The sequence below is a fragment of the Gobius niger genome, assembly GCF_951799975.1.
Source record: "Gobius niger genome assembly, chromosome: 6".
In the NCBI taxonomy this organism is placed as follows: domain Eukaryota; kingdom Metazoa; phylum Chordata; class Actinopteri; order Gobiiformes; family Gobiidae; genus Gobius; species Gobius niger.
In genome coordinates, this window is record NC_136857.1 from 32,342,517 (window position 1) to 32,369,250 (window position 26,734).

The following is a 26,734-nucleotide window of genomic DNA, read 5'->3' on the forward strand; positions in this document are numbered from 1 at the left end:
TTGCAGGCACATTAAAGGAGTTATTGTAGAGATCGTAGAGGAATAAGCTGTTGGTGTAGATGACATGTGTGCGGTTGATCTTAATAAAGAATAAATGAAATGAGAGACGACACACAACAATAATAAAACAGTGTAGAGGTGCTTGAGTCTTTACCGTCCTCATGTTTCCGCAGATTCCTTGTCGTGGCTCGACTTCGTACCACACAAAGTTATTTTGAATTCTGGACCAAGTGCAGCTGCGGTCCACCAGGTGACCAGACAGAGGGTCCAGTCCATAGGAGATCACCGTCAGCCTGTTCAGAGTCACTTGGATGCTGTCTTGACCACAGACCAACTGGTGCACTGGAATATCTGAGTCATGCACAAAAGACAGAGAAACAAAAGTAATGAGCAAAGACAGAAAGTGACATTTATAGTACTAGATATTGGCCATTTTGTAAAAGTTCTGATTTCAACATTTACGTTCACAAACAACACCAGCGTCTTCATGATGGCCACAGTTGTGGATCCCGATGCCACTATGTCCACACTGGGACAGAGCAATCTCCCCTCCTGTACATGCCACATTGTCCATCCAGATGGGACCTGTGCCCTGTCCAAAAGCTGCACTTGGAGGAGCAGCTTGTGCTCTGCCACAGCCCAGCTGCCTGCACACCACCTGGGCGTCATTCAGGTCCCAGAGATCATCACACACTGTGCCCCACTGCCCCTGGTGGAAGATCTCCACCCGCCCTGAGCAGGAGCCGTCCTCCCCGTTGGCCAGGCGCACCTCCCCCTCCACTCCACGAGAGGGCCCCAGTGCTCCAGTTCTGTTCATTAATTCTGTTGAAAGAAGAAACAATGTAAAAAAGACTGCATGGTGACTGTTGTTTTATAGAACAAAACATCATTTACATTTTATTTGCCATTTTCCCTGATTAGTGTCATACATAAACTTCACAGCTAATATACACTCCCTGATCAAAAATAGCTTTAGCTTTGATTTCAGCACATTCGCTTCAATAAAGCTTCTGCACAGTCAGAAGATCCAGGGTTAGATCTTGTATTGAAGATGGGAGAATGTGACCACTGTGGAAAGCCTTCTCCAGCATATCCTGAAGATTTTAAATGGGGTTAAGACCTGGACTCTGTGTGCTCCCTGAACCACTCTTTCACAACAGGAGCCCCATGAATCCTGGCATTGTCATCTTGGAATATGCACCTGCCATCAGGAAAGAAGAAGTCCACTGATGGAATAACCTGCTCTTTCCTGTCGTGTTGCTGAACCTAGACCTGACCAACTGCAGCAGCCCCAGATCAGGTAAAGGACACTTTTTTGGGGGGATCAGGTGCTGTATGACCAATATTTATCTTCTCTTCTTGATTATTTCCATAAAAAAATGAAAAAGTGAGATATTTTTAGTGTCAGTAGAGGTAGACCAACTAAACGCATTACCTGCGCAGTAAGCAGAGGGGAACACATTTGGTCTCTGGAGTTTGTAGACGTAGTATTGTCCGTAGCAGCGTTTGACGTAGATGTCGGAGGGTATGGGGCTGGAGAAGCAACAATCGGAGCCAAATGAGCCACAAACACCACGACTTTCAATGTAACTGGACTGTTCGGGATGAGGCGCCGTTATGAACATAGGGACACTGGTACCACACATGTGCGGGTCTATGCACCGCTCTGGTATTTGAGCGTTGCTTCCATGCAAAAAGAAGCGATACCAGCCTTGCCAATATACGCGAGTATCAGATTCAGCACGTCCTCGTCCTTCGAAATCTGTAGCACGCCAGGAGTCGTTCAGGACAGTGTAGTGCTCGCAGGGATCAGCACAGCGGGCCGTCCCGTTGAGTGCAATGCAGTCCATGCCCTGGGGGCAGGTAGAGCTGCCACAACTGAACTGCACAGAATTTACACGGCTCATTCGGGTGCGAAGAGGATTTGTGACGCATTCAAATGACCCGTCTGTGTTTTTGCAGATCTGGGACGCCCCACAGGGGGGTGGCGTGAGAGAACACTCGTTGATATCTACACAGCCCTTTTTTGGGGACCATTTGTAGCCTGGGTTGCAGCAGGAGGAGTCGCCGCCGCATTCTTTCACCTCATAACAGCGGAGGCCGTCGCCAACAAAGCCGTCGTTACACAGACAGGAGAAGGAAGCGACAGTGGGCGGTGTGTCTCCCCTCTCCCCCAGCTCCAGGCAGGTGGCTTCAGCATGGCATGCATCACAGCTGATCACCAGGACATCTGCAGGAGGAAAGAGGGAGGAGGAGCTACTGGGACGCAGGCCCAACAGTTTGAAGAACAATTATGTGACTGTTTTATATTAAAGTCCCTCTTGCTTTTAATAGCCAGACATAACTTACTACAAATATTATAAATGTCTCTATGTATGGTGTGTTTCTCTCACACAGATCTTTTTTTAGGATATAATTTCATGTTGTAGATTCTATAACTGTTTTTACTCATTAATTGCACTTCATAATGTGCGCCTAATACTTTTGCACATCACATCTTTCAGTTTTTTTTTATTATTAAAAAGATCTAAATCATGTATAAATTTCATTTCACTCAATAAGAAACATCTGTGATTGTTGAGTTTTTAGAGTAGTAGAGAGTAAATAGGACTGTGATGTTTATGTGGAGTTACAAGGGTCATGGACAGACATTCTGGACAGGCCTTTCTGTGTGGAGTTTGCATGTCCTCCCCGTGTTCAGGTACTCCGGTTTTACATACATACATACATACATACATACATACATACATACATACATACATACATACATACATACATACATACATACATACATACATACATAGATACATACATACATACATACATACATAGATACATACATACATACATACATACATACATACATACATACATACATACATACATACATACATACATACATACATACATACATAGATACATACATACATACATACATACATACATACATACATACATAAAGACAGTACAGGGGGGTGATACATTTGAAAGTGTGATAACGAGTTTCTTGCACCCATGTGCTAATTCACTCATGTCTCTTTGCACTACACTACATTTCAGTCGCCGCTAAAGCTCCTCATTTCACTCACAAGATTTATTGTTCTGGAAGATGTTAATCAAGCACAATTTTTCACCCCATGAGCCCCCTTTGGAGCTGCATTACAAATATCCCAGACTGGCAGGGGAATATGGTCTATAATGCCTCTGATGGCTCTCTTATGAGGCATTCATCAACAATTATGATATTCAGTGTCCGATTAGCCTGTTTCAAAAAGTGACTAAATGTATTCCACAAGCTTGTCTCCCCTTGGCACAAAATGCACAATGTCAATCGCGAACTCCCCACTCTGCAATTGGAGGGAAAAAACGTTATACAAAAACAGACAAACAGACTGACCGGACGGTACTGACCGGTCATGTCCATTCTATACAAATTCAGCGTAATTTGCTACATCACAACATCGACAAAACTAATTTCAAAATCTTTTTTTGTGAATATTTAAGATTACTGATGAATCCGAAAATGAAGGAAACCCACCTTAGAACTTTAAAAATATACGTCCATCAGCTGAATTATGGAATAAACGTTTTCAAATTCCACTCAGTCATTGTGTATTTTGCGATGAGATTACAGAGTCGACCATATGTTTTTCTCCTGGATCTACAGTAACACTATGTGGTGATGTAACTCACTGGCTTACTATGTGGAAAACTGCACAAAGACAAGAATATTGAAACGCTCTTGAACTTTATAATATTAATCGGACCTGGCTGTAGATTTAATTTCTGATTAAGCCCCATGGAAATAGTTTTGTTTCTTTTATACTGTATTATTCTTTGTCTCTGTTATCCTTATTTGCTGTATCACAAGTACCCGAAATGTACCATTTATGTTTTCTAATAATAAAAAAAAAAAAGATTTCAGTGGCCGGTGGAGTGGCCTCGATCAAGGCTTGACCAGTGAGAGCCATGAGTGTTGACTGAATAACAACAGGCAGAGGTGAGAGGAGGAGCTGTGAGTCACTATGTTGGATCTGGCTCGTCTGGACCAGAGTTTGGTTCTGCTTCTTTAGATCTGACCATAGAGAACATATTGTTCTACTTCAAATATGTCCATTTCAGAGCCAATTTGTGTTTCCAATTGGCTTTAAAATAGACATTTATTTTGATATTTTCTCATTTTTCGTCGTTATGCAAAACTGTCATTAACAAGGTCAACACCAAAAGTCGTTAAATGAAAATCTCCAAAACATTATGGGCAAATTAAAAGTGAAAATGAAAGTTGTGGAAATGAAATGTGGTCTACAGGTACATTTCAAAGCATCAAATAGTATCCAAATAGTAAACTTCATGAAAACATTTGCACAAACTGTAAAAATGTTTTACCTGAAGCGTCTCCTGTTGTGATGAGCAAAGTCAGTAAAAGACCCAAAAGCCGCCTCTCTCCCATTATGGACTGTAGGATCACCGTCCTGTGGACTGGACACAGAGAGACTGAGTCACACAAGCATCTTCAACAAGCGTCAGTGTAAAGTACACTTACTTTAATGTCTCCTATGTGTTCTCTCTCGTCCTGGAAGATGTGGGGATTTATAGCGCAGATTGATGGGAAAACATGTAAGGATCGTTTAAATGAGTGATTAATTTGACTGGGCTTAAGTTAATTATTACAGTAAGAAATTGAATCAAACAAAGGTGGATCAGTGTTGTTGTCCCACCAAAGTACAAAGTGCCCCTTGTGTGGAGTGACTTGTGCCATGTGAAAAGCGCTAATACAAATAAGATTCCATTCCAGTAAAGTCAGTCTCATACCCTCTCAAGGACCACCTGACTTCATCCACTCTCGCCTGGCAAAACCACAAATTCAACAGTCTATTAAACCAGCACACTTGTATGAATCTCCATTTTACTCAAAGCAGGAAAAAGATTGGACTTGGTGAGCAAAGCCAAGTCAAAGTTCTCAAGTTCTCAAAAGTAAAGACATAGCCTTTTTGTTCACGGCAAAAAATACAATGAAAACTAGGGCAGGGTAAATGGTAAACTTTTTTCTGATACCAAGACTGAAATATTTGTCATCTAGATCCATAGACTAAACAAAAATGCTTCCATGAAAGACTATCTCTTTGACATTTGTATCTGTTATCCGAAGTCACTTCTTTAGTGCTGTTTCCTGGACCTACAGGCATCAACACTTGGGGGGTTAATTTATCACGAGTGCAGGCAGAAATGAAAAATTATTATAGATAACAAATAATTAAAATTGAGAGAATGCTGTGTGAGTGAATCACTGTGGTTACCTGAATTACCTATTCAGACCAGAACATTTAAACTCGACAGATTGGATTGAGGGGGCGCGAGCATCTGTGCATCTCTACCCCAGAAACTAACTGTCAGGCTGTCAAAAAAACTGCACCATATCCTCAGATCACGCTGACCGCTTCTACGGAACTAGTGCCGTTGTTCAACAAAGCCGCGCATGATTATTGACGATTATTGCAGGATGAGAGGAGGCTAACTTTGGAGAATGTGTGTCGAGTCATGAGACACATTTGAGATTATCTCCGATCGATCACATGAAAACAAAACAAAAAAGCACCAATTAAGTCACTAAGGCCGTTGGAGCGGCTCTTTAGACTGGCGTTAAGTGCGGTTGGGTTCATGCTGACCCGAAAGTGCCGCTCTCGGGCCGAAAGTCCCTCTAGGTCGACCTAACTAGAGCCGCTGTGAAAACGCCCTGAAACCACCAGCTACATGCAAGCAGTTCTTATTGATTTTATTGTTAATTGCACAATTCTCCTTCACAAATAGCTGTAGCCTATTGCTGCATAGTGCCATATAACGTTAACCGTTAGCCGCTGAGTGCTAATTAGCCTCTTTATTAGTGTTTTCCGTGGATTTTATTTTTTAATTGTATCTATTTATTTAATTTAAAAGTGACATCTTACAATCACAACAATACTGCCAAGCCAATACAGTATGAAGGAAACGGAGCAGATCGGAGCAAGTCTTATAATATGACTTGAGCGTTATCCCTGGGGGAAACCCTGGCCTAAACTGTGGGTGTTTAGTAAAAGATCCATAGGACAGCACAGTTAACCCCAAAAGAGCAGTTTGGGCTAAACTGGGCTAGAGTGGGCTAGCTCTTTTCTTAATTAAGCTCCAAAGAGCCATATTTGGCTCCGCCCCCCTTGTGTCTGCATCTCCGGGACCATAACTTTCGCATACAAATACTGACAGTCATATTTTTCACCTCTCCGTGTTCAGTGGACTCTCAGCAACAAATTCATCCACTCCAATTTCAAATCAACAGATCCTAGCTCAAAAAGCAAGCCACAATATGTCAATTCGTCATAATTCATTGTACATATTTTGGTCATTGACAAATTAATGCTATTATGTCATGTTTTTGAAAAAAAATGGTGTTCATTTTTAGACAGGGAATACAATTTTGTGACCCGATATGTCCCTATGGCTCAAATATTTATTTTCTGTAAAGGAAAAAGGAAAAAAAAATTTAAAAAAAAATGTAAAAACATTTTTTTTTTTAATGTTTCATTTGGCACAATTTGGCATAGTTAGATTCCGCCTGGACTTTTTTTTAAATAAAGCATGTATAACAAGTGTTTTGACCTACTGGTAGGTTTGGAATTTTGATTTTTCTGTTTCAAACTAATTTTTACTTACAAACTGTATTTTTTTTTTTAATTATGTTTCACTTCAACACAAAGTCCCAAGGATAAACTTTATTTTGGTACCAAGATTAGCCATCTACCCCTTGTAGAGGCTGAGTTAAACCCAAATAAACACATGTATAGCATTTTGGGGAAAAGGGCCCTAAACAAGAAAGGGTTTAAAACAACAGTTTGAGGGAAAAACGGATCGGAGTGAAATCTTTAGCCTAGTCGGATTAGACTTCACATGTAAATGTAGTGATCGACTCAACATACGAGCCTTCATGTTTTCCTACTTGTAGTATCTAAAGAAAACTTGATTCTAATGTAGTGGCGAAAGTTTCCCCCCCCCCGATACTATGCAGTCATTCCCAAAGTCCGGGACATCATTACCCCTTCATCAATCCGCAATAATGATGTGTTATTAGAAAGGTGGACTCATGCAGCGTTCTCTGGCGAAAACGCAGACGCTGTGGCATCTTCCTCCTTAAAATCCAATTCACCAATTATTCTGATTTGATTTCCTTCATGGCTCATAGTTGTGTTTTAAGTAGAATGTTGCGTCAGGGAGGGGGTTACGGGTGGGTTTTCCTTTTGTTTATTTGCTCAACAAACAAAGTAAAAAAAAAAAATCTGTAAGGAAATGTAAGAAATGACATTGGTCCACAAGAGTTTAAACTTTGCTCGCGCCTCCTTGATGTAGTCCATGGTTTTTCAAATACATTTGAATTTGTGTGTCATAGTCATGTATTCACAAATAGAACAGACAGAAGCTAAAATGTATTTTACAAAACAAGTGTAGTTTTACAGTTCTGATTCACATTTAAAAAATCATGTTATTTTGCGTCCATTCTTGAATATGGTTTTAAATGGAAAGGTTTACAGTCTTTTAGCTCTTGGTCCACATTACCAGGCCATAGGTTATGTAAGGGAGAACCAGGGAACAGTACTGAAGATATACATTAAAGTTCTTAGACATTAGCTATTATTGCAAGTGATTTACATAGCTTTGCCTTCATATGGGGCTCATACAGTTGAGCTTATTTTTCATTTTAAATTAGAACGTTTTTCAGAAGCAGGTGTTAGCGATAGCAGACAAATTCATTTAAATCGTCTGGTGTGATGTTGTTCTGCTATGATCGATTGTACAGTTTCTGTGATTTTATTTTGGCAGCATCTGAATTCTGTTTTGAAATGTGGGCACTTACTTATGTGCAAGACATAATAATAAGAATAAATCAAATCAAATCAATCAAATCAGTCTCTTAGCTTAGCAATAGCATGAAAGCTGTGAATCTGTGGTCCTGGATCTGCAGCGGCTCCAGTCTGCAGGTTTACCACTGTGCTGTGATAAACCTCGAAGCATTGCGGCCGTCTTGTATCGGACCCATAGACTGTAAAAAAAAAATGGACTCTTCCCCGTTTACCAGAATGACCACGGCCGTGGGGGAATTCATAGAGGATTTACAGACTCCTCCTCCCCAGCTCTGACGAAGCATGTTCCTAAAAAGGACATACGGGCGGGATTTTCACCGTAGACTCGGCCCTTGCGTGACGTGTAGCTCGCGCTGCTCCAATGCTAACAGTCCAACCCTCATTAAGTACGAGATTTCAAAAAATCATATTACGAAAACCAGCCTGGTTTCATATATTGTTATTAACCCAGCGTTATCTCAGGAGGAATATCGAGCCTAGTCTAGTGTTGAAACAATTGAAACCAGGCATTAAAGTAGTTTTTAACGTGTCTAAAGTCCAATGCTTTTCAATGGGGGCCTAGCGGCGATATGGAGGTACTACAGCAACGGCGGAGCAATGGCGGCCCCCACGTTTGTGGTCAAAAAGCAGGGCAGCCAGCGGCCATTGATCGGACCCGTCCAGTCATCAAATCCGATCCAATCCGATACTCTGAAAATGCCCGGATCGGCTACCGATACCGAAACTAAATATCGGATCGGTACATCCACTGAATCACACCTCTTCTTTATCTATTAATGTGTGTTGATTGTTACTACTAACTAAGTACTGTATGTTGGCGTCATCAAGCAAAAGATCATTAAAGGTGCATAATGAACCTTTTTATGTGAAGAAAAACACAGGAGGTATTCTAAATCTAAATCTAAATCTAAATCTGATACTGTATTAATCTCTGTAGAGAAATCTCTGTAGAGAAATTAGTTCTCTGCATTTGACCCATCCTCAGTATCGCATGGGGCGACTTGTAGGAGCAGTGAGCTGCCAGCAGTGGCCGGTGCTCGGGGACCCATCTCCATGATGTGGAGCCAGGCTGGTGATCAGAAACACTTGGCTGGAGGATTAACCTATTGCACATGTTTTTTATAACCTACCACTAATCTACGCAGACAGAGAACATGCAAACTCCAAACAGAGAGGCCCCGTCCAGGTGGGAATCGAACCCGGGACCTTCGAGCTGTGAGGCATGAGCACTAACCGCTGCGCCACCGTGTCCTAAGGCATGTTCTAGTGGGACAAGGCCTCGTGGAAGACCCAGGACACGCTGGTGGGACTATGTCTCCGAGCTGGCCTGGTGTTGCCTCATGGTCCCCCCAGAACAGCTGGAGGAGGTGTGTGTGGACCAGGAAGTTTGGGCATCTCTGCTGAGACTGCTGCCCCCACGACCCGGCCCCGGATGAAGCGGAAGAAAATGGATGGATGGATGTGAAGAAAAACACTTAAATTAGTATTTGACCCCTTTAGTGACCTAGCAGCTGTAGGAGTTGTCAGCATGGCGCCTTTACTTTCTATCACAGAGGCCTCTCTGACTCTCCAAGATCAATAGTTACCAGAAAACCTACAAAACAATTGATCTTGGAGCCTTGTAGAGACCACCGTGATCGAACGTAAAGGCACCATGCTAACGGCCCCTACAGCCATTGGGTCACAAATGATTGTTTTTTTTCGCATTAAAAATTATATAATGCAACTTTAATATACATAAGGAACAAAACAGGACCTGACACTGACCCCTGTGGGAGGCTGCAGGTTTATGGAGTCATATCATATCAAAAGCTTTGGTGAGGTCACAGAACACACCAACAGCATATTGTTTTTTGTCCAGCATTTGATATTTTTTCTACCATTTTTTCTCCACTAAGGCTAAGGTGGTGGTCCTATCGGGTCTAAAACCATACCGTTCCAACACGTCCAGAAATCTCTTTTAACACTGTCATGTCCATTCCAGTCAGCTGACATCTTGGTAAGATTATTTCATTTTCATCAGTGGCTTGATTAATTAGTTTTATCCGTGGCTGGTATTTTGCTTAAATACTTGACTATACTTTAGCTTTGACTGTCTTTAGCCAATTTAGCCTACATTAGTGACATATTTATTAAACTGATTAAAAGTTCTATGGTTTGTTAGAAATTCAGTTGGAATGTCACTGTTTTGTTTCCCTTTTTGATTTGTTTGTTTAAAACACTTACTTTTATTCTTCTCCAAAAGGGCGCCGTAAGAGACTGGCTCTTCAGCAGTGTTCGCGTCTCTCTTTGTAAGCCACTAGAGGGCACCAAACTCCGCTCAAAACACACTCTCAGGACTGGAGCATAGATTACATTAGAAGGCATTGCTCACTCATCCTTACTTACATTAATAAGAGAATTCAAGAGAAAAAAGGGACAAAAAGACGGTAAGCTCACTCCGCCCCATGAGGCGGGCTGAGCCTCCACCGTGCTCCAGGGCCTGTCAATCAAAGCCCAAAGCCAAGACTTTAAAAATGCATAAAACAACAGTGTGGTTAAAAATACTACACTCTTCTTAGTATTTGGGAATAAACAGTACTTTAATAAACAGTATAATAAGTATAATAACAGTATTAATAAACAGTCTTTGGAGCCAGGTTTCCATATTGTAGAAATATGGAAACCAATGATGGAGTCACACATAACCACTAAGTGGTGGTATCGCAGCAATCTCAAGAAATGTCCGAAAACATCTTGTCCCACGTGGTTTGAAATAATAATAATTCACCTTCAGTCATGTCACAGGATGAGCTAGCTAGCTTAAGAAACTCTTTGAAACCAGGCTGTAAAGTCTCCATTGTTTTTCACACTAAACTAGCCTTTCTGCAGCCACTAGGGGGTGGTATTACAGCGATGTTTTGTGATTTATTTATTTTCACATAAATAACTAAAGAAATTTTGATTACATTAAAAAAAAAGAATAAAACGTGATGGAGTGTGACAGAAACCCCAAAGGGCTTATACTTCGCGTCCCCCCTAAACAAATGACAGATCTCACGTTGAGAGAGAGAGAACATAAACATTTCCTTCTGGTCAAATACAAAACAGATGAAAAATCAATATCAATGAATCATTAATTGATGATGACATGACTCAACAGTCACAAATCACAAATATTTTTTTTTTTGTGAAGTGCATTTTTTTTTTTCATTATTATTATCATTTCTATTGTGATTGAGTATCAAGGCTTATATTTAGATTTTTTAGGCTCTTTTTGCTGCTCCATACTCATTCCATAGTTTTGCTCCACGATATTGAAAAGAAAATTGCACTTGCTTCTTTTTGCACAGTGGAAGATGTAGTGTCAGTGCCTGTCTGGTTTTATAACAATGAACTTGACGTTTCTCAACAAAATAATTGCTGAACTAGGAAGGAGATTTTCCCTGTCTTATCATTTGGGCAAATGTACAGATTTGATAAATATTAATATCATAAATCTTGAACAATTGTAACTTCGTGAAAAGAGGAGCACTTGGTTCACTATAATCTGAAAATGTTGCTACGCAAACAAAAGCCTTTTGCAAGAGTAGAATTTTTTGAAGGTAACTTGGAAAAGTACTTGCCCAGACAATAATACAGTAGGAAAGATATGGGTATATTAGGGTATAATATAATGTTAGCATTACAGAATTGATTTAGTAATTTTATTGCAGACCATATCAATCTGCTCTCACCAGAGGAGTTTGTCATCAAGCTGAACACCCAAAAAGCGGACTGATGAAACTTGCAGAATCTCCTCATTTTGAATGCAAATTTGAATTTCATCGGAGTTATATTTCTTATTTCCTGCAACTACCATAAAACTACATTTTTTAATATTCAGAGATAACTTATTGGCTTGAAACCATGCAGAGTACTTCAATAAGTCTTCGTTCAGTTTTTCCGTCAGAGTGCCCAGATCTTTGTGGGAAATGATTAGACTGGTGTCGTCTGAAAATAGAAGAGGAACGGTAGATTTTGTAACATTGGCAAGACCATTTATGTACATCAGAAACAAGAGAGGCCCTAATATGGATCCTTGAGGAACTCCATGTTGTATATATATTTTTTTAGAATCATAGCCATTCATAGAAACATATTGACTTCTAGCTTTTAAGTTATTCTGCAACCATTTATGAAGATATCCCTAAAAGCCACATTTAAACAATTTGCTCAACAATATATCATGATGCACTGTATCAAATGCTTTTGATGTTGGTCCCCCGCATCACGTAACAGTGCTGTCCTGGCCTTGGGACTGGAGTGGTGATGGCGGGCACAGCCGGTTCATCAGGTGTTCGTAGCTGAGGAAGGTGACGGCGTTGACGGGGAAGGCGCGGACACTGTTGAGCATGAGGCCCCTGAACAGCACCCGAGGCCCCTCCTCTCTCACACTGACCCTCAGGCAGTCCACGACCCCCCCGTACCTCCGCCCCCCCGCCCCGGACAGCTGCAGGCGCGCCTTGACCATGTCCATGGGTGTAGCCAGAGCCCATGTGACCACGCCGGCCACACCCCCCGCCAGTAGGACAGCGAAGGTGCCTGAAAGCAACAAAAAGAGCTTTAGTCCCATGTTACAGCAGCAGGGTTCAAATACAACACTGTTTCTGGTACAATACACCCAATTAAAACATGTTCACAATTTATAAAAAATGGATGAATGAGAAGAAATTGGACACAACAGGAAGACTGTGAGCAAAAATGTTCAGAAATGTTTTATATTTGAACTAAACTGATGCTAGTGACATTATATTTACTGAATGCTGAAATCAAATTCAATGCTTTTCGATGTCATTCATTCAGGTCGTGTTTGGCTTTTGTGTTTTGGTGTCAGTATGTCACAGATCAGTAAATAAGTGAACAGTGATTTATATGAACTTTGGCACAGATGAAGAGATTTTATGACATGTCATAAAAGTCATAAATGCAAATAAAACGTCTCAGTTATATTATCACCATTGCAGTCATAAAGTTATAAAATGTAATAACTTATCCATTAAAACAAGTAAATGATGTATTACATGGGAATGCGGGTGAAAATAGTCTTTTGTCTAACTTTTGTTTATTTACAGAAATGCTTATTAATGTACAGTGTCTCTGTCAAATAAATAAATATTGAAGTTTCGATACCTGATCAAATTAATATCTAGCTTGGATGACACTTTTTGTATCGATTTAGTATTGAGGAATCGATGTGTTTGACAGCCCTACTTGGAACACCCAGGGCAAAGCTTTAAGTGGGCCGGTACGCACCGGTACTGCAGTACCGCCACTTCCACAAATAGCTCTTGAGCGCCCACCTCTCCGTGCGCCAAGAATGTGTTTTAGCGTACCGGTACGCTCATCTGCGCATCTGTTTTAATCCTTTGGCTGCTCCGCCGCTTTTCAGAGCGCCCTTCACAATGCACGCTTCCTACTTCGTCCCACCGTGAGCAGAGACTACATTACCCATACACCCTTGCGTTGTATGAGTGAAAATCACAGTGCGCCGCTGTAGCCGCTGTAAACAACTGAACGTGATGCTCGTCCACACAAACAAGCGGATCCCGGGGAGGGTTTGTGAAACTCAAAAACATCGCTGCACGGTTAAAATACAATGAACACTTCTGCTCTCCTGCTTCAGAGAAGTAAAAGAACAAGGTTGGATGCGTTGGCTGACCACACCTGTGCCTTCTTTTTGTCCACTTTAAGCACTGACCCAGGGCAAGTGAAAAAAAAGTCCTGAGCCTGAACTTTCTGTGGCTCAACCACAACCAAGACTACTTCTCTTATCGATACTGTACTCCTAATCAATCTGGCACTTTTATCGGTACTTTAAAAGGAAAATAAAAATGCTAGATAGAGGCTACTGTATATAGGCAATGTAGTGGCTGTAGCTCTGGGACTGAGCCCAAAGAAAAGCCAAAGTGCTGTAAAACAATGAACAAGAGCCAAAGTCTGTTTTCTGCTACTTTCAGCTTGTGTCCAGTGGGTCAACACCGGCTCGTACTGACGTGCACGTGAGAGCGCACACGTGTGTGTGTTCATGCTACTGTGTGCGCCGTTTGTGGAAAAAATAGACTCCACTGGAAACTCTTAAGGTATTTGTGAATAAAGATCCATGCAAGGCTCTGTTCAATATGAAGGCGTTACGTTTCGCTTTTTACAGCGGGTTAGCGGGGTGGGGGGTGGGGCACCACGTGTCTTTCCCATGCACACCTGTCTCACCGCGGAAGAAACGTGTGCACGTAGCCGAGCGGGGCAGGTCCGACACGTGCTCTTGTGCGTGGTACCCCGGATGGACAGATCCGATGCAGTTGTCATTTTCAAGTGGGAAAGATCCCAGTTACCAGTCACCTGGAACGCACCACAAGATACCATCTCTGACACTGTGTTTTAGAGTATGGAGAACTATCTTTTCATGTAAATGATACTGGAGGAAAGCATGCATTGTTTAAGCTGAGGTTTATATAAAGGGTCTGTCTGTGTTCATGAATCAGCTCTTTGTATTTGTGTTTGAACCCCTGCCCTAAATCCCGCTCTGTGGTGCTGCCCTGACCGCCTCACTGGCTGTGAGTGCGAGTTATGATGAAACGGTTACACAGTAAGGACTTACCCGGCCTCTTCCCTTCCTCTGTCAGGGCCTTGCTGATGACCTCGTAGGGCAGGAAGTAGAAGCCATAGCAGGGGATGTCCCTCAGAGCCATGGCCGCGCTGCCCCGGTACAGCCCCGTGGGCCCCTCCTCCCTCAGGATCATCATGGCACAGTGCAGAGGCCCCTGGGAGCTGCCTGTGGAAGTGCAGCCCTGCAGACGCACTTTGATCAGGTCGATGGGGGCGGCCACCAAGACCTGCAGGAAATATAGAGCCTTTGTAAAGCTGTAGGAGAGAGAGTTTTTTTTGGGAAGAAGTCACACTTGTCTCACACAAAGAGTACCTTAAATAGTTTTTTTTTAAATTTACAACAGATTCTTTCTTTGCTTCTCCTCTTATTATTAATATTTCAGTAGAGTTTTACTTTACTTGAGTGGTAATTTGTGATGAGAACCTCTATGCATGAAAGATACATAGACCTTATACTCTACTATATTGATATGAAAGTAGATTTGTCCGTGTGTTTTGTTATTTTCCGGGTTTTCCAGATTGTCAATTTGGGTGCATTTTATTGAAGCTGCAAAGCTATTTTTCCAAACATTTATGTTTGGAAAAATAGCTTAAGAGGTTAAATTTAAACTCTTAACCCCCGCCTGAACCGTGCACATTTTCTCCAGTTTGGCTTTACCCAAATCTAAAAGCTTCTTGAAAAAAGTGTCAAAAAATAGCAACAAAAATTAGACGAAGACAAGAATGAAAATGTAACAAAAGACCAGCAAAAACATGATGAAAAAGCGATGATTATTATTATTATTTTTATATATATATCTTTATTTGAATTGGGACAGTGCACTGATGATTATAATGTGTGACTAAAATGCAACATAAAAGGCAAAAAAAAAAGAGCACCAGAAAAAAAAATGAAAATGCGTCAAAAATGTGATGAAAACCCAACAGAAATTTCAAAAAGGGACGACAACGTGAGGAAAATAATGTATTTGGATGAATTTTGTTGGTCTTGGCTTTCAAATGAGGGGTTACACTGGCCCATAGGCCGTAAGAAGCTTTTAGATTTGGGTAAAGCTGAACTGGAGAAAATGCACTTGACTAAGGTGGGTGTTAGGAGGTTAAACTTTGTACTTTTTACTTTGAATACTTATGTATTTTCTACAGCAAATACTATAAAAAATGACAGAGCAACTTTTACTTTTATTAGAGTAATATTTGACCAGACGTATCTGTACTTTTGCAGATACTATGTCCAAAATAAAATAAAAAAATAATAATCCAAAAGTATCTACCGTATTTTCCGGCTCATCCTGCTTATCGAGCAGCAGAAAAAAAGTTTGGAGTGAGCCAGAAACTGGAGGTCACTCTCACCACAATGAAGAAAACAAAACAAGCTAACCACGGGCTAAAAGCTAAATGGCCACAGCTAGAGGTTTGCAAATGACAGCTTGAAAAAGGTGCCGCTGGGAGAGGCTTGGCAAAGGCGCAGTTACGCCTCCGTGTCCAGGTAGTTGCCATGGCGATTGATTAGGAGTGAGATGGAGAGTTTGGTATGTTCTTTATGCTATAGTTATTTGAACTTAAAAGAATAGGTAGTAAAGTGAAGATTACTGCGCGGATTTCAAACTACTCCTGGTATTATTACGCCTTACAATATAGTCCCCCCTTTTATCCGCTTAGAAAATCCACATTGTTTAATTTTGTGTAATTATACTTTGTAGTGTAACACTTCACGTAACCATATTTAAATAGGGAAAACGTGGAAGAGCTTGGTAGCTTCTATCTTGACCTGTTTTGGAGCTATAGAGGAGAGAGGGAGAGGCTAAATGCTAACGCCGTCTGCGCTGTGTTTACGTGACTGAAGGCACGGGTGAAGACCAGACAGGTCCTAAAGAACTTGTCAAAGCTAAGGTAAGAACATATCTGTATGTGAAAACGGTGGCCTATTCCTTTAACATACCAAACACTATAGCTAGTTGTTTATACATCATGTAGCTAAACATCCACGTGTTACCTTAGCATACAGTACACCTATCTAGCCTGTTGTTTTTGCTTCTTTATTAGGTAATTTTTGGCTAGTGCGTCTTATACTCCACTTATAGTCCGGAAAATATGACTAGTGGGAAATTGACTGAGTTTGTGCCAATGAACCGAACAAACTCCACTGACCTGAATCAATCCAGAGAAGGCTCCGGCGGCGTACACCTGCCACATGGGCACAGTGTGGCCCGCCCCGCGCTCTGCCCTCCTGCTCTGGCTCAGGACGTCCAGGGCGTTACTGTAGCCACCGAACACCAGCGAGTTGACCAGGCCTGTGGTCAGCACCGGGAAGGCAGCTCCGCGGAAGAAACCATGCACCTGCGCGAGCACACACACATACACGCACACACACACACATATACACACACACACATACACGCACGCACACAGTCTCAACACGGGCTTAGGGGACGGAATAACTGTGTCTATAACTCAGTGTGAGGAGCGCTGTGAGGTGTTCTGAACTCAAGGGAAGGAAAAAAATGCTGGGCCCCAACAAATTTGTAGATAAAGTCTCCTTTCTGTTAACCCTACATAGAGTGAATTATTTAGGGCTGCACAATATAGAAAAACATATGGGCGATGTGGGTGAGAAATATTGTGATAACGATAATTTGGCAATATTTAAACCTCTTAACCCCGGCCTGAACCGATCGCTTTGTCTTCCACTTGACCTTACCAACATCTAGAAACGTCTTTAAAACGTGAAAGTGGTTAAAAAGCAAAGAACGTAACAAAAATGTGACAAACCAAAACAAGACAAAAAAGCGAAAAAACACGGTTGCAACACAAGGAAAAATCTTCAGTTTTGAACGTCTTAGCTTTCAAGTCAGCAGCAAGCTCCAGTCGGGAAATTTTTTAGATTTGGGTAAAGCCGAACTGGAGATAAACCTTTTCAAGCAAATTGTGTCAAAATGAGAGTTCTAAAAACACTAAAACAGGACCAAAATTGCATTTCTAAGTTCCTTGTATTTTTATTTAGGTTAGTAAGAAATGTGTTTATGTTGGTGATTTTGCAATGCATGTGGCTTCTTGCGATACGGATATGGCATCGCCGAATAAATATGCAATATATGTTGTGCAGTTTGATATTTTCGAAAGGCTAATGAGAAAAAAATATTTAAAAATGTACTAGAGCGAGTCTCGGCATGAGCAGGACGGTTGAGCTCCATAAAGCCTTCACCAAAAAAATATTTAACAGCAATATTTCCAATGGAAGGCACTGATCAAATGCAGCCGTCTGTTCAATGCTTTCACATGGTTTCCATTCTGTGGAGTGGCTTCTGATAGAGAGCCTGACTGACCTGTGGACTACAGACTCACCCTTCCCCCACTGTCACAAAGCTCTTTTCTCCTATCCACCTTGTTCTGCCCCGTATTGTATCTATATCTGTATTGACACTTCCGGTCGAGCGCAAAGCCGGTTCATTTAAACAGGAGAAAAGGGGCGGCAATTCATAACGGCGCATACGGGAACTTCCGGAATAAGGTGAATTGGGTTTGGAGTTATTCCCTTGCTTACTATCCATCTGCTGCTTCGCTGCGGTTTTACAGTAAAAATTCTTATTTGGAGATTTCCCAGTGAGGACCCCTTCACCTCTCTGCTGTGGGGCCCTAGTCCCTCTGTTGCCAGTGTCAGCTGCACCCCTGTGCCTGCAAAACTACGGAGGTCTGGTGACCTCAGCGGTGGCTACAGCCCTAGTGTACAGGGCTTTACATTAACGGTCTTCCCCCCTCAGCAGCTCCTCACACTGGCCTGTCAAACAGAGACATTAAGGTGACATACTGACCCCCTCTTTCCAGTAGGTTTGGGACACGCAGTGCATAACCCCATTGTACCGAGCCAGGGCCTGCAGACGCACCTGCAATTCAACATGCAGACGTTTTTAGATTATATTCACATTTTCATTAATGACAGCTTTCATTTCATCATCCGACCTTCACAGTGTCTATGGGATGTCCCACAGCGATCCCCAGGGCACCTGCACACAGAGGAACCAGTGTTCAGTTCAAAAGCATCAGGCCTCATTCATGAACATCTACTTCTCTATTGTTCTGTTCGGATATGTCCGTATACCTGGCTGTGGGCGGTCACTCATGTGCCTGTGACCGCACACACGTGTGACATGGGTCACCATTAAGACCACCTGGTTAGACTCTTTGAATTTTAATCTGTGCCCCGACAAAGACCACACATGTGGTCGAAACGCGTCGGTCATGTGATGTGCCTATAATAATAATAATAATAATAAAGGATTTTTATTCAAAGGGACTATACAGAGTTTAAAAATGTTAGAACTAAGTATTTTCCTCTCCCCTACATGTTCCAGCCATGTCCCAATGTGTAGAATGAGCTCAGACCTGTTCACCACAACTGCCTCTAAAATCCTAAAAGGTGTTGCTTCGTGTTCGAAGTGCCGGCATGTGCACGGGCTTAATATAGAGACTGCAGTTATGCACAAGACCTGAGGTGGTAGTAGTGAGTATAAAATGACCAACTTGCATCTAGTCTCTAAGTCAGAGTGCCTCCTCTAGCTTCAATCTTTGTGCCCGGATCCTTAAAGAGCGCCTGCGTGAAAGTGTATGATCCAAAGACGCGCTCTCCGCTTACTTTTTTCTGTAATCACTGGCTCAGCCTGGTACCAGCTGTGCGGTGAGTTGTCCTTTCACAAGAAGACCTTTTTTGGACACATTTTACCTCAGAAGATGATGCACACGTCTCAAACACTATGTTTTACTGATGAACAAGGAAAAGCTATAATTATGAAGGACTCACTGTTCAATACAGACTTGCCAGAAGTGACAGCGTGCCATTTAAAAAAAACACAAGAGAAGGACAAGAGATTGGAGTTGCACGCTATCACACTCTCCAACTATTGGAGACGGGAGATGATCCCCAGAGGCCTCCGAATAAAGGAATTTCCGTCGTTTAGCAAGGACAATGCTGATTTTAAGAAGAAATGGGAGGCAATCGTAAATAATTGCTCATGTTGTTATTAATAGAAGAAGCCAAAACGCAGAGGGCTGAAATACCTAACCTGATCCAGGAAGTAAAAGAAACTGTATACTACTCTCAAAGCAAAGATGACATCGAAGCACTAGAAAAGATGCTCCAAGAGCATATTGATGAACTTTCTAAGTCACTGACTCGTGCCAAATTGGACAAATTTAAACGTGACGAGACGGATCAATTTACTCCTGACAACGACTCCCACCAATATCCCAAGCAGTGCGACCGTCAGTGAAGATTAAGAATCAACGACAATTGGGGCAGCTTTTTTAGACGCACCGACAAAGCTCCCCACAACAAAAGGAAAACGAGACGGGCCCAGGAGGACAGAAGCGGGCCTCAGATTACAAACTTCACTCGAGAACACCCCACCACAACCCATCGAGGAAACGGTAATAAACATTTCCAATGTACCGCTCTCATCAGACTGTAAAAAGGTCCTCTCCAAGGGCTTGTCCTTTCCCCTACTCATAGAGCTGACTCTTTTCAGAGTAAGGTAGACCTCTACCGTTTTTACCGGAGCCTACATCTAAGAGCATGGTACCACCATCAACCCCCAGCTACTGCACCTACCATGGCTCACAACGAGACACAGGTACCCCATTCACCCTTCAAACCCAAATCAAATGTTTTTCCAACAAACAACAATGCATGCCTTAGCGCATTTATTAAAAAGGTTAATTTTGATGAGGGCAATCTACTATCTTCCAACAGAAGACCAGTTCCCAACCTAACTATTGGGGAGTGAGACGCCGTCAAGTGGCTGAATAATAGCGAGGACCTCATCATTCGTCAAGCTGATAAAGGGGACACAACAGTAACATTGGGTAAGAATCAATATGTCACTGAAGCTTACTGACAACTTCACAACACCCATTACTACGTTGCACTTACTTCAAGTCCTCTTGCACAAATCAGAAATGACCTTAAAGTCATCCTGGATGCAAAAAACAAAACTGGATTTATTCAAAAGAATATGAAATTCTTCTACCCACAAGTCCCAAAGTGGCTTTGTTTTACCTACAGCCGAAAATACACAAAAAACTCAGGTCCCACAGGGTAGACCGATCATTAACAGTATTGGAACGATTACAGAGCCTGCATCCAAATACACTGATCACTTCATTAAACCGCTTACTTGATCTCTAGAGGCGTATTTGCAAGATACAACTGATGTTCTGAAAAAAATTGGACATATTCAACATATTCATCAGCCTAATTTCCTACTGGCAACCATGGACATTGAAAGCCTTTACTCCACTGTTGTAGATTCTGAAGGACTTAACACTCTACAACATTACAGTGCCTCTCGAAAGTACTAATACATTTACCTTTGCTCATTCTGTCATGTTTACAACCATTATCATAGTATTCACACAGCATTTTTCTGAGTGGATTAAATTGCCTTTATAACATTCCTAATGACTGCAGAATGTTCACACCTTGCCCTAACCATTAAATAGAGGCCACCTGTGTGTAATCTACTCTCAGTATAATTTCAGCTGTTCTGTGAGGGCCTCAGAGCTATGGTCACTAAACAACATCATGAAGGCCAAGGAGCACACCAGAGACCCCAGTCCCCGCTGCTTTTCCTCAGCGGGGACTGGGGAGATTGTAAGAATAGTTGGGAAGATGGATGGAGCCAAATACAGGGACATTTTGGAGGAAAACCTGCTGGAGTCAGCAAGAGAACTGAGGCTGGGGCGGAGATTCACCTTCCAGCAGGACAATGACCCTAAACACAAAGATAAATCTACAATGGAATGGTTTAAAATAAAATAAAAACATATGAATGTGTTAGAATGGCCTTGTCAAAGTCCTGACCTAAATCCTATTGAAAATCTGCGGAAAGACCTGAAAACTGCTGTTCACAAACGCTCTCCTTCTAATATGACAGAGCTTGAGTTGTTTTGCAAAGAGGAATGGGCTAAAATGTCAGTCATGTGCAAATCTTGTAGAGTCAGACCCCAAAAGACTTGCTGCTTTAATTGCAGCAAAAGGGGGTTCCACAAAGTATTCATTCATGCTGTATGAATACTTAAGCACGCCCCAATTTTTCACTTTTTTTTAGTATTATTAGTACTTTCGAGAAGCACTGTATTTGCAAAAAAGACCAGACCCTAATTGCCCATCTACTGAATTTCTTGCGGACCTCACCATCTGGACACTACATAATATTTTCTTGTTCCAGGACAAACTGTTTCAGCAAGTTAGGTACGGCGATGGGTGCGGCCTATGCCCCCAACTATGCTGGCTAATATCTTGGACTTTGGAGGAACAGTACGTCCTGTACCAATAAAATCCTTTCAAAAAGCACATCTAGTTTATTTATTTTAGTTTATCTCAGTCAGTATCTTGACACAGACACAATTGACTACAAAACATGAAAACACTGAAACAATGACTGAAAAGGTTTTTGGCTGAAGTGAAGCACTTATCTAAAGCCAAACCCTATTGCAACTTAATAGCAACTTAGAGTATACAGCAGTTTTACCATCTGCAAGATGAGGACAAAATGATTATGTCTGTATCAATTAGTTACAAAATTAATTCGCACAAGTCACACATCAATCAATAATGTAATTTAAAGACAAAATATAGTGTACACAGGAGAGTTTATATGTGAGTTAGCGCTAGTGCCTTATAACTACTAATTACATTAGATTTGAACATTTTTTTGAAAGCGTTTAAGGATGTTGAGTTTTTTAAGGTGTCATTCAGACTATTCCATACATTTACTCCTCTGACTGAGACACATCTGGCTTTGGTGTTTGTTCCAAATGCACTTTTCTGATAGATATGAGTTCCTCTGAGATTATAGCCAGTCTCTCTGGGTTTAAACCTTTCGTGTATACATTCAGGATGCTTATGGTTATGTACCTTATACATAACAATAGCTGTGCCAAGATCAACTAAGTCGTGTAGTTTTAGTATTTTTAATTTAATGAACAAAGGATTTGTTGGGGCATTATAATCTGCATAGCTGACTATTCCTTTTTTTTTAGGAAAAAAATGGGTTGGATTGTACTTTTATAATTATTCCCCCAGAGTACCACACCATAATTTAGGTATGGAAGAATGAGAGCATTGTATAATAAATGGAGTGATTTTTGATTTTCAACTGCTTTGATTTTACACAATATGCCAATTATTTTTGATACTTTTGATTTCACATAATTTACATGCACTTTCCAATTTAGTCTTTCATCAACATGTACTCCCAAAAATGTTGTATGACACACCCTCTCAATTTCTATTTGGTTGATTTTTAGTGTTGTTGGATTATCAATTCTCTTATTACCGAATATAATATATCTTGTTTTATTCACATTAATTGATCATTTATTATAGTCAAACCATCTTTTTAGTAATGCTAGTTCCTTTTCAACTGTATGCATTAACTGTTCAACATTTTGTCCAGAACAATAGAGGCTGGTGTCATCAGCAAACAAAATACACTGCATGTTCTTAAGGACTTGACAGATGTCATTAATGTACATGATAAATAATTTTGGCCCAAGAACAGATCCCTGCGGGACCCCATGAGTTATGGTGTGTTTTTCAGAAAATTAACATGATTAATTTGTACATATTGCTGCCTCCCACTGAGATAACTTTTTAGCCATTCGCACGCGACTCCCCTAAAACCATATCTTTGTATTTTTGCTAATAGTAATTGATGATTAATCGTGTCAAAGGCCTTACTTACAAAGGCCTCCTCCACCAGATCCATGACTGCCATGCTGGTTGATCTATTTTCTCTGAAACCAAACTGCCTATCATTAATTATTTTGTGCTTATTTAAAAATTTGTATATTCTCGTGTCAAACAGCTTTTCTAGAATTTTGGAGAATTGGGAAAGTAAAGAAATTGGTCTGTAGTTTGTGATTTTGTGTTTGTTGCCAGTTTTGAAAATAGGTATTACTTTTGATATTTTCATTGCAGTTGGAAAGATACCAGTAAGGAAAGACTGATTAAAGATTTGTGTTAAAGGTATTACAATGCTATCTATGATCTCCTTTACCAGCATCATATCAGAATCAAAGCTGTCAGTGGACCTCTTACTCTTAAACGTATGAACAATATTTATAATTTCATTCTCATCTACACTTCTAATAAAAAATGAATTTATGTTACTTTTGATATTGCATATGTCCACTTCCATGGTTTCTGGTGGTGGAACAATTTCTTGGGCTATAGCGGGCCCAACATTGACAAAGAATTGGTTAAATGCATTTACTATTTCTATATTTTTATCCATCTTCTTCAGGATTTTCATTTGTACTTAAACAACACCAACCCCAACATCAAACTGAGCCTCGAATACAGCAAAAACTATCAACTTCCTTGACCTCACCATTTCGTTTGATGTAGAGAGGTTATGAAAAAAAAGTAAGCTAAACCAAGCTCTATCAAAAGTGAAATCCATTCAAAGGCCACACCTTTTCAAAAAGAAGGCAAAGAAAACACAGTCCAACAGAGTATCCTTCTCACTCCAATATGGTAACATGACCAATCACATAAAACATATCATTAACAGAAGCTGGGGTATTCTACGTGCGATCCCACGCTCTTTGCTCTATGTTTTCAATGAACCATCCGTCTTTGCCGTGAGAAGAGCTCCTACTTTAAAGGATCAGCTGGTCAAAAACTTTTTACAGAATCAAAAAAACACATTTTTTCCCTTAACCTGTGGGCACCTTCTGATGCGGCTCGTGTAACTATTGTTCTCACATTAACCGTAGCACCACCTTCAAAGACTCTCCATGCACAAAAACCTTTCACTGCCGGCATTTCACAAACTGTAATACAACCCATGTTGTGTATCGTTTGGACTGCATATGTGGCTGTTTCTATATTGGTTTAACTAAAAGAAGACTCAGACTGCTTTTCAGAACACAAATATGCCATCAGGACTCACAATCCTAATTATCCAATTGCCCAACACTTTAAGTTCTCTCACTCAGAACTCTTTCACAAAGAGAAACTTATTGGATTGACACACTTAAAGGGACTATAAAGAGTTTAAAAATGTTAAAATTAAGTATTTTCCTCCCCCTACATGTTCCAGCCATGTCCTAATGTGTAGAATGAGCTCAGACCTGTTCGCCACAACTGCCTCTAAAATCCTGTACGGTCACTCAAAAATGTGTCACTTCGGCCCGAATTGCCGTCATGCACGAGCTTAATATAGAAGGTGCAGTTACACATATGGCCTGAGGTGGCAGTAGTGAGTATAAAATGGCGAACTTGCTTCCAGCCCCTTTAAAGCTACTACTCATCCCGGCCTGGACGAGCCATTGACTTTTCAGTATTCCTTTAGAATGTCCATCTGCCCCTTGGTGCAGTGTAGTGGTGCTGGCGCACATGTGCGGGCTCTGAAATTATAAGTTATTAAAGATGTACAAAAAAATTGAACTTAATATGTTTTGTAGGGGCTAAGTGTGTATCTGCTGTACTTTCAAGAGTCTAATATATGTCCTTCATTCAGTACACTGAGTCTTTGTATTTGAGATTCCACTACGGCTTGGCAGCAAGTTTTTTTTCCCCTTGCTGTCATTTTCCGTGAGCGTTAATGCTATAGTTCTGTTTGGACCACACACGTGACATGGGTCACCATTAACAACAACAGGTTAGACTCTTTGAATTTTAACCTGTGCCCTGACGAAGACCACGCCTGTAGTCGAAACGCGACGGTCATGTGATGTCCCTATAAAAATAAAGGATTTTTATTTAAGTGCCTCGGATCGCCTTCTTCTCCTCTACCTTCAATCTGTGATCCTTGAAGAGCACCTGCGTGAAAGTGTATGATCCAAAGACGCGCTCTCCGCTTACTTTTTTCTTTCAACATTAGTACTTTACTTGCTGTTTATAAGAACAAGTATTTTACCAACTTATTAATGTATTCTTATTATATTTATTTATTTATTTATTTATTAAGAGATTTAATTTGTACACATGTATGACACAGTATGACTCAGAATTGTGCGTTTCATTAGGAGCAGGATTATGAACAGAACTGATGATTTTTTTTTAGGAAAGTTTTCCACATTTTGTGAATGTCTAAAATCTCAGTAGAAGGCTTTTGAGAACCAATTTGTGCATAAGAACGTGTCGTGAATGAGGCCCAATGATCTTGGATGAAAATATTGTTTTGTTTTAGTCAGACAATTATTTTTAGTTGTAGTCAACAAATTGTCATACAAATTCCACAAAGTCCACAGAATATTATGATACAACAAGCTTTACATATTCTTAAGAATTATGCTTTAATTAAAACTAAATAATGGATAGCACTAGGTTTAAATTCATGGGTCTATTTTGTCAAGAAATCAGATAAGAAGGTTGTTTCACAAACAAAACAAACATACGTATCAAGTTTTAAGGGGAGACACTTCACATTTTCTAAAATTATTTTTTCTCTCTTTTATAAGATAAGCCTTTATTGATCTCACAATGGAGAAATTCACTTGCTAAATCAGCTCTCATCAGCTCTGTAGAGGCGACATCTTCAGTTGAAATAGCACCTACAGACACCACATGTTACAGTCTTGTGCTTGATATTTTCAGAAAAGTTTTTCAACAAACAATTCCAAAAAACAAGATGAAAAGGTCCATTACCTGAGATGCTTCCGGCCAGGAACTCCCCCAGGGGCATGTTGCAGTCGGCCGTGGACAGGTCAGGGATTTACAGCTGCCATAAGTGAACTTCAGCCACTGTGGTTAATGTATGACAGCACAGCCTATAGATACAGAGGCAACGATAAACCAGACTTCATTTTCGTTCTCTTAAAGGAATAGGCCACCGTTTTTACATACCAAGATATGTTCTTACCTAACCTTAGTCGAGTTAATATATACCCGTCTGGTCTTTGTCCGTGCGCTCTGTCACGCAAACGGAGCACATACGCAGCCTCTCCCACATGTCATATAGCTCCAAAAAAGCTCACGATAGAAGCTACCAAGCTCTTCCACGTGTTCCCTATTTAAATAACGTTACGTGAAGTGTTTTCATGCGAAGTATATTTACACAGAAATGTAACATGTCGATTTTATAAGCAGATAAAAAGGGGTACTATATTGTGAGGCGTAATGATACAGGAGCACAGCGTCCGCGCAGTAACTCCTAAAGACTTCCCCCGCTCACTTCCGTCAATAGAAGCTGCGTGACTTGTCGAGAGCTAGCAGAGAACAG

At 40.9% G+C, this 26,734-nt stretch overlaps 1 protein-coding gene across 1 annotated transcript; it reads right to left on the reverse strand.

The window, feature by feature from the left end:
- Window positions 1-12,134: 12,134 nt before the first annotated feature.
- On the reverse strand, window positions 12,135-26,284 carry slc25a45 (solute carrier family 25 member 45). Its single transcript, XM_079558076.1, has 6 exons — window positions 26,161-26,284; window positions 18,468-18,511; window positions 18,320-18,391; window positions 16,659-16,847; window positions 14,503-14,737; window positions 12,135-12,449 (listed from the first exon to the last, which is right to left on the reverse strand). The coding sequence occupies exons 1-6, from the start codon at window positions 26,195-26,197 to the stop codon at window positions 12,136-12,138; spliced, it is 891 nt and encodes a 296-aa protein (XP_079414202.1). The 5' UTR covers window positions 26,198-26,284; the 3' UTR covers window position 12,135.
- Between the last annotated feature and the right edge of the window lie 450 nt (window positions 26,285-26,734).

Coding starts and splice junctions, on each gene's coding strand:
- slc25a45 (XM_079558076.1), bottom strand. CDS start 26,197: ATGCCCCTGGGGGAGTTCCTGGCCGGAAGCATCTCAG. Junction 18,512..26,160: donor CCTGGCCGGAAGCATCTCAG/GTAATGGACCTT, acceptor CTCTGTGTGCAG/GTGCCCTGGGGATCGCTGTG. Junction 16,848..18,319: donor AAACCTACTGGAAAGAGGGG/GTCAGTATGTCA, acceptor GTGCTCGCGCAG/GTGCATGGTTTCTTCCGCGG.